Genomic DNA, 16,063 nt, shown 5'->3' with positions numbered 1-16,063 from the left:
GAGGAGCTCTCTGAGTCAGGCTCCGTATCATCTCCAGGCCTAGAGAACATCTCATTGACAAACAACAAAAACACACACGTACTGCACGAAAACAGGATGAGTGGAAATCAAACGGATTTCTCTCACATGGATGTCTGGACTGCACACAAATGCAAACAGAAACAAATACTGTGGATTAACACAAAGTGTATACAAGACATATACAGGCAACACGGAAACACACACACACACACACACACACACACACACACACACACACACACACACACACACACACACACAAACGTTTTCACTTACAAAAGGGCACAAACTGAGATAAAAAGATGAGAGTGACGTGCAGATAACTAAGTGGATGAGTGTGTGTTCATACATAACAGTAAGTAATGTCTGTGCATGGGCTTATATACGTGCGTGTGCATCTTTGTGTAAGTGTATGAGTGTGTATAAAGTAAAGCTTTTGTGTGTGTGTGTGTGTGTGAATATGCAATCACCTCGGTGTAATTATGCAAATTGAATGTCGCACTGCTCTCACTGGCTTTAGTGTTGAGCCAGGCACTTTTATGAGTGTATTCCCACCCATGGCCATTGGTATGTGTGTGTGTGTTTGTGTGTGTACGTGTGTATTCAAATGTTTGTACGTGGGTGTATATTAAGTAATTCCTTCACATCAGCAAGCTAAATTATGTGACAGTGCAAACAAATAGTGTTTGCACCAGCAGGGTACTTGGGCCATCCAAAAAGATAGCAGGGATTCCCAGCATCATGACCAAAGTGCCCTGCTGTAAATTTAAATTGTTCCGCTGTGCTAAATGCTCTTAAAGCTGATGTTAGCGGGTGATGCTGTTCGATGTGTGTCTTTGTGTGTCTGTGTGAGTGTGCACATGCACAAAGCGCACTATCACTTCAGGAGGTGAGAACATTACTCTTTATGGTGTCAGAGCTTATAGCCGAGGCTTCTCAAAGCATGATTGGGTACATCAGGCAGGATTTACAAGATATTGTATGTTAATGTACAGACCAACTCTTCATGTCCTATATCTGCTGAAGTCTTAAAATATCAGAATGTAGAATAAATCAAAGCATCACTGATGAGGTGGAGACAAGAATGGAGTATGGAGGAAACAGGGCAGAAAAGAACAGTGGGGCAAAAAGGAAAAAAGACGGATGAATATGTCAGTGGTGGTAATAAAGCAATTTGAAGCACTGCAGCAGATTCAAATGCATGTCAGTGATGTTAAACCTCATACACAGTTTGGTGGCATGTATATCTAAGAGAGGAAAAGCATGGGTCTTAAACTTGACAGAAAGCAACATACTGACTGTCCAACATGAGTTTAATGTCCACAGTAGAAATTCACATGACACCACGACACCAGAGGTCAGTACAAGATTAACGGTGTTGATCCTCCCTGAACAGACTTTTTTTTTTAAAACATTTAATCTCTTTCAATACTGACTGTATTTCACACTGTACATATATGATATAATGTGTTTTTCTTCAGACTCTTTTGGAGAGGAGAGGGAAAGAGATCACCTATTTCTGTACTCAATGAAGTACAATATTGTCTGAATTAAATGAAACATGCAATACGTTTTTTTAATCAAACGTACATTTATCAGTTACTTAACAATAAGCACTTTTTAAGTGTTTTGAATACAGTGTGTTAACACAGGGATTTTACATTTATTCATTTGTCAGTAAAACAAATATTAAGATATTATGTATGAACATAATTTGGACAGAGTAAATTCTTGTGTGTACAGAAGATTAGAACCATCTGAATCACCAGTGGAGAACAGATGTTGTATGATGACACAAATGTCTTTATTTGTAACTTATCATCACACTTTGTAGCTGTTTAGTATCAGTTAAGTATCAAATTATATCTAGTATTATTAATATTAGTTTTCAGAATCAAAGGAAACAGCCAGTTTGCATGATAGTTAAAGTGAGGTCCTTTGTTAAATAGAATATTTGAGTTGAGCTGAACTGAAAAAAAATCCTTAACATTGTAAATATCCCGGTTTTCATATTTGCAGTAAAGACACAATAAAATCAGTCAAAAGAAAAGAACTGAGGTGTATTTGTGTAACTGACAGAAACAACTGCTCCAGATGTACCATCATCTTCCCATAACATTGCCTGGATTCATGGTTACAGTCATTGCTCCGATCCCCCTCCACAGAACGCATTAGGCCTATCAAATCACTGTGTGTAAACGCTAATGCAATTTCAATGGGCACTGTGGCCATTACATGATTGCTGTAATGCATTTGTGTGCCTGTGCTGCCCATGTGACATTTATATGAGGTCCAACAGGTTACCCTGGCTCATCACACACACACACACACACACAGACTTACACACCTACACAACATTTACATACCCATAGGCTGAAAAACTGCAGGAAAATGAGAAGTGCTCTCATGGTCGTTACAGATCGAAATTATGTTTCTATACGATTACACTGCACCGAATACGTTTTGTGGGAAACGTGATGTCTGGCTAGATTGTGTTAAGAGGCAATGTTTGCTTTGGATGAATGATGGTGATCTATTAATGGCAGCAGAGTCAGGAGGTGGTTTGGGTGAATCAAGGGCTAACACAGACAGGGTTTACATCCAGAGTCCATTCAGTGGTTTGGTGTTTGCTGTCAGAGTGTAAACATAACCACCAACATGTCCATACAGATGTAGGGAGCCTGTCTGTTATCATTTTACTAATATATTATTTTTTAATGTTTATGCCACTCGCCAAACACAAAAACTGTCAACATATCCTCTCAACGTCAATAGCAATAATAAGCATCCTTTACAACGTATTTTCCCGTTGCAGTTTGGTTGTATATAATTTCGACATAATTTCCAAGAGACGGGGTTGAAAATAAGGACATATTGAATCAGTTTCTGAAGAGTGATGTCTAAACACAGAACTTTTTATATCAACCTCAGGACTTTTCGAGTAATTAACAACTCCTCAATATGGCCAAAAATTAAAAATAAAGATTGAACATAGCCTCTAATGATTTTGTACCTGTTCTAATTAACTGGTTTATTCGGCTGATACAAATCATTACAAAGTACTTTGAAGTTTTAGCTCAAAGTTTTTAATCACTTGTTTCTCAAAGTGCTGGAGGTAAACCACAGGTTTCCCAGGAAGTCATATAGAGGACTGTGAGTGAACAGTAGAGGTAACTAGAGATCGTTGTAGGATGGGATCACAGCAGCTGTCAATGTGTCAGCATTACAACCCATGAGTACTCACCTATACTCAGCCATGATGAATAATGAATTGCAAGAGTACTCGGCTATCATTTGGTCATTATTACAAGAGTACTCACTGGTCATTATTACATTATTACAAGTAAGAATCCCCGCATTATACATATCTTTAAATCACTGCTCAAAACATATTTTTATAGTAAATTATTTTTAACATGTGATTTGTATTTCTGGTACTACTCTGTTGTTTTAACACCTTTAGTCATTTTATCTTACTTTTATTGCAACCAAATTTCATATAGTTTCTTAAATATGACAGCTTTTGACACTGCTGGCTATGAGAGTAGGTATTCAGGTTAGTTTTAAAAGGCATAAAGGTAATGACGTCTGATTTACTGAACGGGCCACATGGCTTTCATAACACTGCCAGTAGCCAGTCAGATTTACCTTTACCCTCAGGTTCGGCTTTTAACATTATTGCGATTAAAAGGCTCAAATACCTGATGACGCTAAGGTACAACTGAAGATTATTACAGTTATTATTCTCATACCTCTTTGCCACCCACCTCTCCTCTCTTCCCTATTGCTCACCCCAACCGGTCAAGGTCCACACTGAGTCTGGTTCTATTGGTTTCTTCAAGTTAATGAGGTTTATTTTCTCTCCACAGTCGCCACAAGTGCTGCTCATTGTGGGAACTGTTGGGGTTCTCTATACATTTTAAGGTCTTGACCTTATTACGTTATGATTTGGCCCTTAAACTGAATTGAATACCTTTTATTTTAATTCATTCATCTATTTGCCATAGAGTTTTTTGTGAAGCACTTTGTACTCTTGTTTAGATACGTGCTATACAAATAACATTATTATTATTATAACGTGTACTCAGTTGTCCTTACTAAATGATTACACAAGTACTCATGTGTCATTACCATATTATCAGTAATCAGCAGTCAATAACTATATTATCACACGACTACTCAGTAGTCTTTACTACATTATTTAAAGTACTTACTAGTTGTGACTTTATAATATCACTGATTACTAAGCAGTAATTACCATATTACTACATTAGAAGTCAGCAGTCCCTACTAAATTATTATATGTTCATTACGTTCTCATCAGTTGGACCAGAGCCATCTTCAAACTCTGCCTTCATTTTGATCTAAATTACACACATGCAAGTTTTGTGATAGTGGTCCCCTGTTAACTAAACAATTCAAGAGCACAATTTAGCATGATGACACACACACAAACACACACACACTCATAAACAAAACCACAAACACACATATTCACAAACAAGCACACAAACAAACATATTCACAAACAAGCACACAAACACACACACACGACCAAAATGAAAAGAATACCAGCCATGCTGTCACAGCTGGTAACCGAACCAACAAATCTCCTCCAACAAAAACAAACACTCCACTGAAGCCTGCTACAATGTACTCAGACACACAGACATTACAGTGGTTTTGGGGGGAAAAAAAGTTCAACACTTTGAAACTACACTGGGCAAAATATGTGACAGGGTGTGATGCGGCACAAAAGGCAGCACATGGCCCCTCTGGCTTGCATGTGTCGCAAAGCATCCCTCTCTATCAAACAGCATGATAAGATTTTAAGAGAAAGAGCAGGATCACAGGCTGAATGTGCCTGTGGGTGTAGTGTTCACAAGAGGGACACAGAAATGAAGGTCAGGTTTTTTTTTCAGTGTGGCATTTTTATAACGTACAGCTGCTACCAAACAAACTCTCAACATGCCGCTCTGCTTCTCTAAGAGCTTGTGAAATGGAAAATTGTTGGAGCACAAATGTAGATTTTAGGCAAAAAGAAACAGACCCATCCAATGTCAAATGGAGTATCTTTTGCTGTGTGTAGCTAATGATGGACGAATGAAAAATACACATGAACTGAATAAATACTCTTTGCATATCAGCATGTAAACTAAAGCTGATCTGTGCAATCAGATTTGCATTTGAGTCACAACACAAAATATAATCAATAGCAAAGTTGACAGGCGCACTTGGCTTCCAATACAATAATTAGTATTCATATTTCTGATAAATTCAGCTTATGTAATGCTATAAAAATGGCGTGCAACATCATATTTGACAGCAAAGACTGACTGGTGATTGGTCAAGTGCATGTGGGGCGGGACCTTGATACTGCAGCTCCACTGCAGGATCAGTACTGCACAGACTGGCTCCAGATTACATCAAAAGCAAAAGATGCTTTCAAGGATATTTTGGCTTCATTTTTGTACAAAAGGATGAAGTGGAGATGTTCTGTTCTTTATAAACAGTTTATTGGGCTAAAGATGGAAACCAACAATTTAACCCTCCTAGCTTATTCTGCTTTTCGCATTTTCATACAGTTCTCTTCGATCTTGATTTACAAAGTCGGTTAATTTGATTTAACGTATTAACTCTCAATAGTCTTAGTTCTGTGGCTTCTCGCTGCAAGACAAACAAAAGTACAGTCTATCCTTTAGTAATGGAATAATGCCACTGTGTGCATTGTGCTTCATGTTCTTCTTTTATGCCTACATAAAAGGACATGTAAACAAGATGCTCAAACAACGGCCTTCTTTGCTTTCTACATGAAGAAGACCAGTGTGTGAAATTAATACTTCCAGGCTGCATCAATACTGTCATCTATAGGAAACAGGCTTACCGGACCGTGGCAGGTCAGAGAGTCATCGTCAGCTCGCTCACACTGGGCATCACATTCCACGCACACGGACCCATTGGCGTACTCTCGAATATCCCTGGGGGAGGGAGGGTGGGATTAGGAGGGGTGGGGAACAGAATGACAAACAGGAGTGAGAGACAAGAGGGGGAGTAAGAAAATGTTCCTTCAGTCGATATGGATGTTAAATCTTGTAGAAAGGAGATGACAACGCTTTTGTTGCTTGTCCCTCCTTTAATAGGTGGTGCATTTTTGCTTAAGCTGTAAATACAGTATGAAGAGTTAAAACATTGAACAACAACACTTTAATTGACCCTCTATTCAATATCACTCAACATATTCACGTCTACCTGTAAAAACTAGGTGATCTAAGACCCACCAGCTGTTTATCACACCAACCACCAAAAGAAGTGCTTAAGTAACAATTTATGAATGTAACTTTTTATATATTAATGTATGAGGTGTTTAAGGAGGTTAGTGATTTTAACATTTACACATATTTCATTGTTTCCATCTTTAAACCAAAGCTTAATATTTGAATGATTGAACACTCACACTAACCCAACCTAATGACTCTAACTACTGTCCTTGCTAACAATGCCGCCTTTAAAAAATATTTAATGCATCAGACTTTCAGCTGTGATAATTCATGAAAAATATATTATATTATGATGATCATGTTTTTGTTATGGATTAGATGTAATCAGATATTAAGTTGTGAAAAAGAAAGACATTTTCGGAATTGTTGCCTATTTTCCTAATGTCTGAATGGATAAAGAGTCTATGGTTCAAGATTAATGGAGGGATTGAAATAGAAAAATTGTTAGTTGATGATACATTTGTCTGCAGCAATCTGCTAGTATGAGCCTTGTTTCCTTCAATGCTAACCTTTGAAACAGAGGCCAATATGTAATCCAACACACACACAAGCAGTGTGGCTAATTAGCTAACTGTAATTCTGATGGCATCACTCACGGGGTCAACACATTTGAAAGGTGCAATACCTGCGAGGGGTTCAACGATTTCAAAAATCTATTAAATTAAGTGCCATTTTATTCAATTTCTACAATCCCCTTATAATAGCAGAACACCAGAGTGGCCTCCAAAAGTCATTAAATCTGACCACAGCGCGACTGAGTTGGCACTTTGCCTTTGTCACTACAGGACAAGGAGACTTTTGAGTTCTTGGTCAGTAAAATAAAACTGAGTGTTCCGTCTCAGAAAGAGAAAAAAAATGTCATCGTCCCAGTGGGATCTAAATCAAATTAGTATTAATTATGCTTCAACTGGCCTTCAGAAAACCTTCCAGGACACAAGGGAGGTAAGCTTTTGTCTGCGTGTGTGCTGGTTGACATAATAAACGCTGCAGTGGAGCTGCAAGATATCATTGATGCTCAGTCTACTGCTCGGTGGTCTGTTGTGTCTGCATTTCTGTATTTTCTGTATGTTGTCTGTGACAAATATACAGCAACATATTTGCATTGAGTAATAAATCTTAATATGGATTTGATGCAAAACAAAAAGTCATCTCAAATAGCTTTTAGGCATAATCCCTGCTGCTCTACCTGCAGACAAATTAAACTGCCTGTTTGGTATTTTGAACAATAACTTTGATTGACTTTGTCAAATACTTTCACAGCTGTGCATACATCATTTGAGGTATAAGGCAATTCAAGCTCCTTGTCGATTAGCTGCTGTCTGACACATGCTGAGTTGTCAATACAAGTCTGAGATGAAAGGACAAAAAATGAGCAATACAATGTAATTCTGCATGTTATGCTTTTTACAAGCAATTTCACAAACTGTTTAACCAAGAGAAATGTTTTTCTAGAGTAAAACATTGGCATTTTTAACATAGGAGTTACTAACGTTTTGACTACAGGGGTCGTAGCCTGACCATAGATGGTATATAAAGATGGACGACATGTCGGCTCCCTAAAACTGAAGCCAAAGTGCCTCGATGGCCACCTCTTGGCTGACTGGAGTATAAACTATCAACTCTGCCTTCTACATTTCAGAGGGACAACGCTACCATGCCTCCATCCCCTGAATGCTACCGGGCAGAGTCTAAAAGACGTCCCCGGCACAAGATGGTAGTGTTTGCATATGGGATAACTTTGCTTCATTTTCAGGTAGTGGAGGGAAGGGGAAATGCATCGTCCATCATTATATACAGTCTATGGACTCAACAGGCCATGTTTGCTCAATCCAGCCCTTAACTTCCCCAGTCCTCCTTGTTTTTGTTAAGGGCTGAAGGTTGGGAGGTGCATTCAGTGAAGCCCTGTCTGGTTGTGGGAAGTGCTGACGTGCAGGTGGACAGGTAGGCAGGGCGTGGCCCCGTGCGCAAGCAGTGACTGTGACACGCAGTGACACGCCTAGCCCCCCTGCCCTAGCCCACCTTCCGGTCCTCCTTAATCCTCTCCAGTGCGGCCCCCACCCCAAAAAAAACACTGTTGATCAACTTGGAACTTAAAAGCGTCATTGAATCAGATCTGCAAGGTAAAATATCTAAAATGTTATTAATAAAACTCACCAGGGGAGCAGGTCTCATCACTTTCAATAGTGAGGTGAAGAGCATAAAGTCAAGGGACCTCTATTAATTTGACACTCTGCAGGGGGGGCTTCAAAACCACCACATCTTAAATTGTTCCTTTCACCCTTTGGCTTTGATATCATAGCAGAGTAAGCCCATAGTAAGCAGAAAACGATACTCCAGCTGACACCAATAGACTTGAGTTGTTCTTCAACTGAAATGTAACTTTAGATGAGCAAGTTGTTCAGCAGATTTTCCAACAATAAAGTGTCCTTTGAGAATTTCACACTGAAATCAGTTGATTTGTGTTTTTCTTTTTTACATCTTGATTTGATCTGTGGACATTTTACTGCTGCTTTACTCTCCTGGAACTCCTCCGGAATCTTTTTTACAGGGATCTTTCTTTCAGATGCTTAATATAGAAATCAGTTTGATCCTTCCCGCACTGGTAACCTGCAAGTTATAGTATGAAAGCATAATGATGGAGAATACTTGAAAAGCACAGTTCTGCTTGTGGAATTACAAACCAAACTCTGAGGACTCCAGGCAGGGATTTCCTTCCTGTTTGATATCAAGAACCAAAGAGCATTGTGAATGATTAAAAACTGCTCTGAGAACCCATGCAAATATAAAGCATTTTGTTTTGCAGGCCTGTACACACTGTGTTCAGGGGCAAGACTATCTCAGTTATTGATATTTGCACTGTCATTGATAATGAAAGGTGTAACTGCCAGTGATTTTCCAGCTGGAGATCATCAGGGTCAGACACTTTCACAACAGGAAAATATCTGGAAAATTCAGACAAGGAGTGGTGTCTGGGTCGAGCCTGCAGGAGTCAGGACTGTAAAAATCCTCACCAGCCCTTATCATCACAAGCTAGATGTAGAAGCAAGATATTTGTATTGTATTTTATTTTCAGTTTTGTAAAAAAACATCATCATCACCACTCTCTTGTTCTGAATCTTACAGACATTTTACCAGGGGGCTGGCTGAAAAAGCTTGAGAAAATGTCTGGAGCAACTGACTCATTCATTTGCAGTCCCTCTGTAAAGTTCCAGGATAATGTCTGGACTTGAGTATGTGTCTTAAAATCAGCTATTATAATATACCTTGTTGAGTGTTTTGTTTATGATGCCTAACTAGTCACAACAACGCATGAATGAAACTGATCAGTTTCTGTCTCCTTTTCAAACCTTGCAGCCAACAGTTAATAATAAGCAGAACAGGCAGAGTGATGAACACAGATAGGTTCAGAAGTTTCTGTGATTCTGAGAGAGTAGGACCTGCTCCAGGCTGACTAAAGGGGCAGCATTACATGCCGAAAGAATATGAGGTTTGAGGTGAGGCAGGGACTATTTTTTTTCTTTTAGCCACAGTCTTGGTCAGCCTGATAGAGCAGGTGCACTCGGCAGCAGTCTCGTCTAGAACAGAGAGGGTCAGGACATGGACAGGGTTGTTTCCCTGTTTCCCTGCCACTGTCTGCTGAAGGACAGGTCTCAGTCCAAAGCGAGCCATGCTATTTTAGCGCTGCAGACTAAACAGAATAGAGTATTTCAGACTGGTGTGGAATAAAGCAGCTGTGGAACAAGAGGGAGTTTTAATCATCAATTTCACTTTGTTCACCTTTGGTGAGAAAATCAGTTTAGCAAAATCCACAATCACTTATCTTAATCATTTATTTTTTTAAGTGACTTGGTTCACTATTATTCCCTCTCCCTTTCAGTGAACTGAGCATCACATGTATTAAACAAGGTTTTGCTGACAAGAAGAATATCTATTCATATTGTTGTTCTGATTTATTATCAAATATGCATCACAGATGCGTGCAACATAGATTTTTTTCAATCAATGTCCCCATGTTTTCAGTCCTTCTCTCTTTTCCTTGGAGCATAACTGCTGTGTTGATGTTTCGTGTACATGCATAGCTCACCCTTCATAAAGGTTGCAAGTCTCCACACAAGTTCGTCCACGGCTGAAGTATCTGCAGGAGAGGCACTGGTTCGGGCCAGGACCCCAGCATCCTGCGTCTGAACACAGCGGGTCACACACCATGTGCTCCCTGGCTGCTCAGTACAAACATATACAAAGACAGGGAGAGTAACAGCAAAGAATTAGAATGTAATTTAACTGTGGTTTAATGACTCGTCGCCGATGCAGACACAGAGAATAAACCAAAAATTGCCCTAAATTATCTGAATATAAAATTAGCCAAAGTAATCACATTATTTATTTAAAAAGACACAGATCTGCAAAGGCACATGCAAATTGCAAGTTTCTGTGCTTCCTAAGCAGCTGTTCATTTGGCCTATAAAAAGTATGTTTTTGTGTTATGTTGCTCTCTTAAAAAAATGGTAGGAGCAATCGCAACAAGACAGAGGAGCATGTGAAGAGTTATAAGACTGAAGGACAGTGATGTCCCTATTTCATAAAGAAGAAATCGTCAAAGAAGATGCACTGAACAAGGCTAATTACTCTCCTGGATGAACTTCAAGCTGACCTTGTACTGTGTTGCTTTGTATTTATATAAAAACTTTGTGTTTAAGTGTGCAACTGGCAAAGGAGGAAGTGTCTGCTGCGATGCCTGAATTTAAACATTTTTAAACAAATGGTGATGAAGCACCAGTGGGACGCAGGAAGCACCAGCAGATGCAACACAGACTTGTTTATTTAACTACGACTTACAAAAGGGAGGGTGGAAAAAAAACCACCTCATAAAATTTTCTGTCTGTATTTATTTTTTAGAAAACGACCATGATATTGATAATGACTCTTTCATTCCAAAAATATAGGATATATGCTGCCTATGCAATGTACAGGGCATTTCTGTGTTGGAGGCTGTTTAAAAGCCTGATTCAATCCCACCTTTGATTTACAAGGATACAAGTGTCATTCACTTTGGATGGATCCAATCATTGAAAGAAAATGTCTCTTTCTCCTTCCCCATTCATTGAGAACCTTGTGTTTGCTGTTCTCTCTGTTTCTGTGTTTCTATAGTACCAACAGACTCAGACCATTACATCCACTCTGTTCCATTATCTCCTTGTGTCTGTATCTCTTATCTCTCTCTCACTCCTTTGTCCCCTCTCAGCGCTAGGTTCTACAAAGGTCGGTACACGTGGGAGTGTTACAGCGAGAGAAATGGGAATGTTGGAGCAACATGGTGACAGCGCTGCAGATACACTTGGAACTTTTATCATCTCATCTGCGCCTGACGTGACTTCCACCTTGATCGTTGGATTTTAAAAACAGACTTATATGCCAGAGTTCTCTCCTCCTTTCCTCTCCTCTCTTTTCTTTTCTTCTCTGTTGTGAAAAGGCTCTTGCTGTTTGCCGAAGTCCTGGCCACATGTAAGCCAAGGGCGATGGATCGGTGTCGACTGCAGCAATGTTCAGATTGCTTAAAATTCAGATGCAGAAACATAGGGAAAACAAGAAATTCAGTGTTTGTGACCAAGGGTAGCATGTCTAAGGCATGCGCTGCAGACAAAGAAGAAAGGTTGCTGCTGAAAAAAGGAAATAAACAAGGGAGGAGGAGAGGTTGGTTGGTTTCTTAACCATACAACAAGATCAAAAAAGATGCCAACCTCAGATGTTTCTGACACGGTCAGAAAACAAAAACACATGGGGCTTTTCAGCAGGAAGGAAGCAAGTACGTAAGTGAGGAAGGAAATTAGGAGGCAAGAGGAAAAATAATCTTAGAAAAAACAAACAATAAGAAAAGAAAAGAATAAGGAAAAACACAGTGTGTGGACCTCGACTGTTGCCTGCACTTCCCTGCATCCCTCTTTTCTGTATCAAAGCCAACACAGAGTAATTCAGAGCAGCTATTGAAACGACTAAAGAGTGTGGGTCTGGGTAATTATCTGAATAATACATCATGTGGAAATAACATGAATTAAATCTTAGATTCCTGAGAAGACAATGCTTTTCACACGGGGCTTTTCACTGGGTTGTTAAAAAAAAATCATAGAAATCCCGAAAACTCAACCAGAGATTTTTTTTTTGCCAGAATAAGAAGTCAATGTGAAAATCTCTGAATGTGTGGAGAGCTTTGTTAAAATGTGTAAAGCATAATTCTATCTTTATGTGAAAAAAACTTGACATCAATAAAATCTGTGAATTACTATAAATCCAAAATGATATCACCCTGGTGAAAGCGGATACGACAGATTGTGTTTATGTGAAAAAACATATTAAATATATTTTTACTTGTTTTAACTACATTTGTTTACAAAACCTCTCTACGATGTATAATCAAAAAGACCAAATTCCTATAATATACAATAATTTCATCTTCTAGTGACAGTATCGGAGTTATACTAATCTGTATAGTAAACTATTGGTCCTATATCTGTTGTGATGATGTACATGAATATGGATCATGTATCTGTTGTGTCTTTTCACTTGTAGTCTTAATCCCAGACAATACTTAATAATACCAATTTTTACATTTTCTGTGTTTTCTGAAAGTATTTTTTACTTTTAGAAATTATTTATTTATTATGTTCTTGGATATTACTAATTTATAATCATTTTCCCCAAAGTGGGATCAGTTTTGGCCATCATGACTCTCATTCTTTACAGCTAGGCCCTCTATATTCTGACATGGAAACATTTCTTCAACGAAAAACGGTTCACATGATGTGAAACATGCATTTTACGAGTATCCAGATAGAGTGTGAAGACTATAGACTTGTACTGTCAGGTACGCCTACTCAGAAATGTTCCACCCAGGAGTACAATCTATTAAAGGCCCTGAAAACCCATCAAAGATCTTTCCATTGTAACGATAGGAATTACAAGATGTCAACTGGACCCCATGCAAAGGGGAAATTCATCATGCCATTTATGGTCTGCATGAACCCGCCCAGTCCTACAGTGTGGTCTAATCCAACAATAGTTCATATCAGCTGTATGGGTTTATGATGTATGTGCAGTGCACGGCCTTTAAGGTGATTCTGAAGAAACTGTGGCACTGAAAATTGTTTCTCTAGCCAAAACTGTGCTCTTCTGAGTGCACTCAGCAGTTAATAGCAGTGTACTTGCTTGCCCAAGGTTTGACCTTTCTTCACATGTTTTTTCGAAAAGGTCCGTGGTCCAATGCCCATTATAAAACCCTAACAATTCTTTGCAATCAAGAAATTTAAGGACTCAGTCTTAGCCTTGAAGATTCTGTTTCGTCCAATATGATAAAGTCCTGGTGCTTGAAACCTTGGACTTTTCATCCTTTATTCATGGCACCAAAGTAAGCAGACCCTCCTCTCAGAAGCACTCAGTCAAAAGAGTTATTAATGCTGAAAGTGGGCAGTTAAATGCACAATGAATAATTCTTCTTTTAAAAACCAAGTAATTTTCATCAAAAGCAAAAGAGGACATTCCATTGTAAGACTCAAGCTACAGACAGAATGTCATCTGCGATTAAAATCTGAAACTACCCAAAATACTCAACTTTCTTAATTCTATGGCCTTAATGAGGGTACAGAAACTTGAGTGGATAACTTTTAACTTTAAGTAGTGTAAACGTTTTTTCCTTTCATCCCACTGAGTTTGCCACAAAGGGCTTTTCATCTGTAAAGCATACAATACCTACGGCCATTAGCTCCTTGAATGTAGTAAAGGAACACTCCCCCCAAAAACCCTTTATCAGGGGAAAAAGGGACTGATGATGTGACCAGACCAACTATAGTAATATACGATGGCTTTTATTATAATTTGAAAACACCTCTGCAGTATGATTTGATTCTAAATGCATTTAACAAATTCACCATTCTTAGCTGTTTTTCTTCATCTTACAGAAAGTGCTATTGTAAAAACAAGTTGCTTTGGTTTTAGGTTTCTCCAACAACCTGATGCAGTTTCTACATCAGTAAAAGTACTTCAGCTATAAATAAATGGGCACATGCAGACTCCTTGTCCTCTGTCTCTGCTGTCCTGCAAGGCTGCGAGACCTGCCCTTTTCCAGTCCCTGCTAGGCTCAGTCAAGTGTGGAAGTGCACGCACACGCACGCACACGCACACACACACAGCTGAACACATGCAGAGCCATGTCAGAGAGAGCAGTGTGTGACTCTTGATTCTCACCCAAAGTCTTCAAAGTCACTTAAGTGTGTGTGAGCGAGAGAGAGAGAGAGAGAGAGAGAGAGAGAGAGAGAGAGAGAGAGAGAGAGAGAGAGAGAGAGAGAGAGTTCAACACTAAGGACTGGCCCAGGGGAAAGGAGCACATGAACAGTGAAAAGGGGCCAACTCAATAATGCAAATACTGGCTCATTAATGAACATTATACATAAATGAATAATGTTTTAACACTTGTGGCAGTGAGATAATAAAAGCTCTTCCATTTTTAGAAGCAATTTTTAACTCATCGAATGACTTATTTGCCAATTTTAACTTGACCAAACCTTGCATTCCCCGAATGCTTCTCCTGGTAAATTAGCCGTATGATATCGGATTGTTTTCAAATTAGTGAGATAATAGCTTCCACTCAAGCAGCAGACAGATAATTGTGATTACCGTTGACTTTAGGAAACACTGTGAAGATCTAAAAAAGATAATCTGCTCACCCAGAAATTTGTGTTTCAAAGTCCCTTAACAGAAGCAGCAGATGTTCCTTTTCCCTCAAAGTTATCAACTTGATTTCAGTTTTGAGACTTGAGAGTGGATCTAAAAATCCAAAAATGAGTTTTAGCTAAAGCTGATTTTGTGTCAGGATAGCAATCCCAATTTCTCAGTCTTCAGTTCCACAGTAAATCTCAAATATATTTCACCGTAATCTTCCAATCTGTAACCCCTTCATACATTCGAACAAGTCTGTCAAGGCGGGAAACAAGAAAGAAAACTCTCTTGATGGTGCCTGGAGATGCTCAACTGACAGGGTATATTAGAGTAGAACACAAAAATAAAGTGTGAAAATAGAGTGCACAACAGTGAGGATTAGAATTAAATATTGAACATCTTATATCCTCCAAAAAGTCCCCCACAGTTTGTCAGAGATTTATAATCAGTGCTTTAGAAATTGTTTCCATCTTATACACTTTCTAGAAAACTAACAGCTGCAACCCAAAGACAGTTGTGGCTCAAAGGTTTTCTATTTCAACCTTGGGTTAAATGTTACTGACAGAACCTCATGACTGTAAGAGGCCTTGTGTGCTTCAAAAGGTGGAGACACAATAAATAGAGGATTATGGTAATTATTTGTCAAATTAGGATTCTACACGTGTTTGTTATTCAGTTTGATACAGTACATGTTGAATGTTGATGACATAATGTGTGCTGATAAATTGCCGTCTTATCAAGGCCCTGATAATTGACATGAAAAACATGTTCGACTTTTCACTGTCAACAAAATAACTCTATGTCATCAATGATGATAAAGGTCCTGAATTTGAGTTTCTTTCTCAAATAAAATCTTTTTTCACAGGTTTACTAGATTTAATATGCCAAGAGATTGTTATCCTTTTTTTGAGTGGCACATATTTCTACCACAATGGGATACAAAGCAAATTGGACTGGTTAATAAAATGCAATGCAACACACAATATGTTGATCCCATTGTTGGAAATCTGTTTTCTTTCAGCTCTGGGATAGTGCTCTTTTCCAAAAGTGGAATGTTT

The 16,063-nt window shown here is 38.8% G+C and overlaps 1 protein-coding gene across 2 annotated transcripts in view; it reads right to left on the bottom strand.

The window, feature by feature from the left end:
* Positions 1-16,063, bottom strand: part of erbb4b (erb-b2 receptor tyrosine kinase 4b) — a 280,908-nt gene that overhangs the window by 63,697 nt on the left and 201,148 nt on the right. For both annotated transcript variants that reach the window (XM_069533004.1, XM_069533003.1), the window contains exons 13-14: positions 10,384-10,516; positions 5,906-5,999 (exon numbers count right to left, since the gene is read on the bottom strand). In XM_069533004.1, coding sequence (XP_069389105.1) covers positions 5,906-5,999; positions 10,384-10,516 — 227 coding nt within the window. The remainder of the gene's footprint in view (positions 1-5,905; positions 6,000-10,383; positions 10,517-16,063) is intronic.

This window comes from Paralichthys olivaceus, chromosome 10 (assembly GCF_024713975.1).
Source record: "Paralichthys olivaceus isolate ysfri-2021 chromosome 10, ASM2471397v2, whole genome shotgun sequence".
Lineage (NCBI taxonomy): Eukaryota > Metazoa > Chordata > Actinopteri > Pleuronectiformes > Paralichthyidae > Paralichthys > Paralichthys olivaceus.
This window is presented reverse-complemented; position numbering and strand designations above follow the sequence as displayed.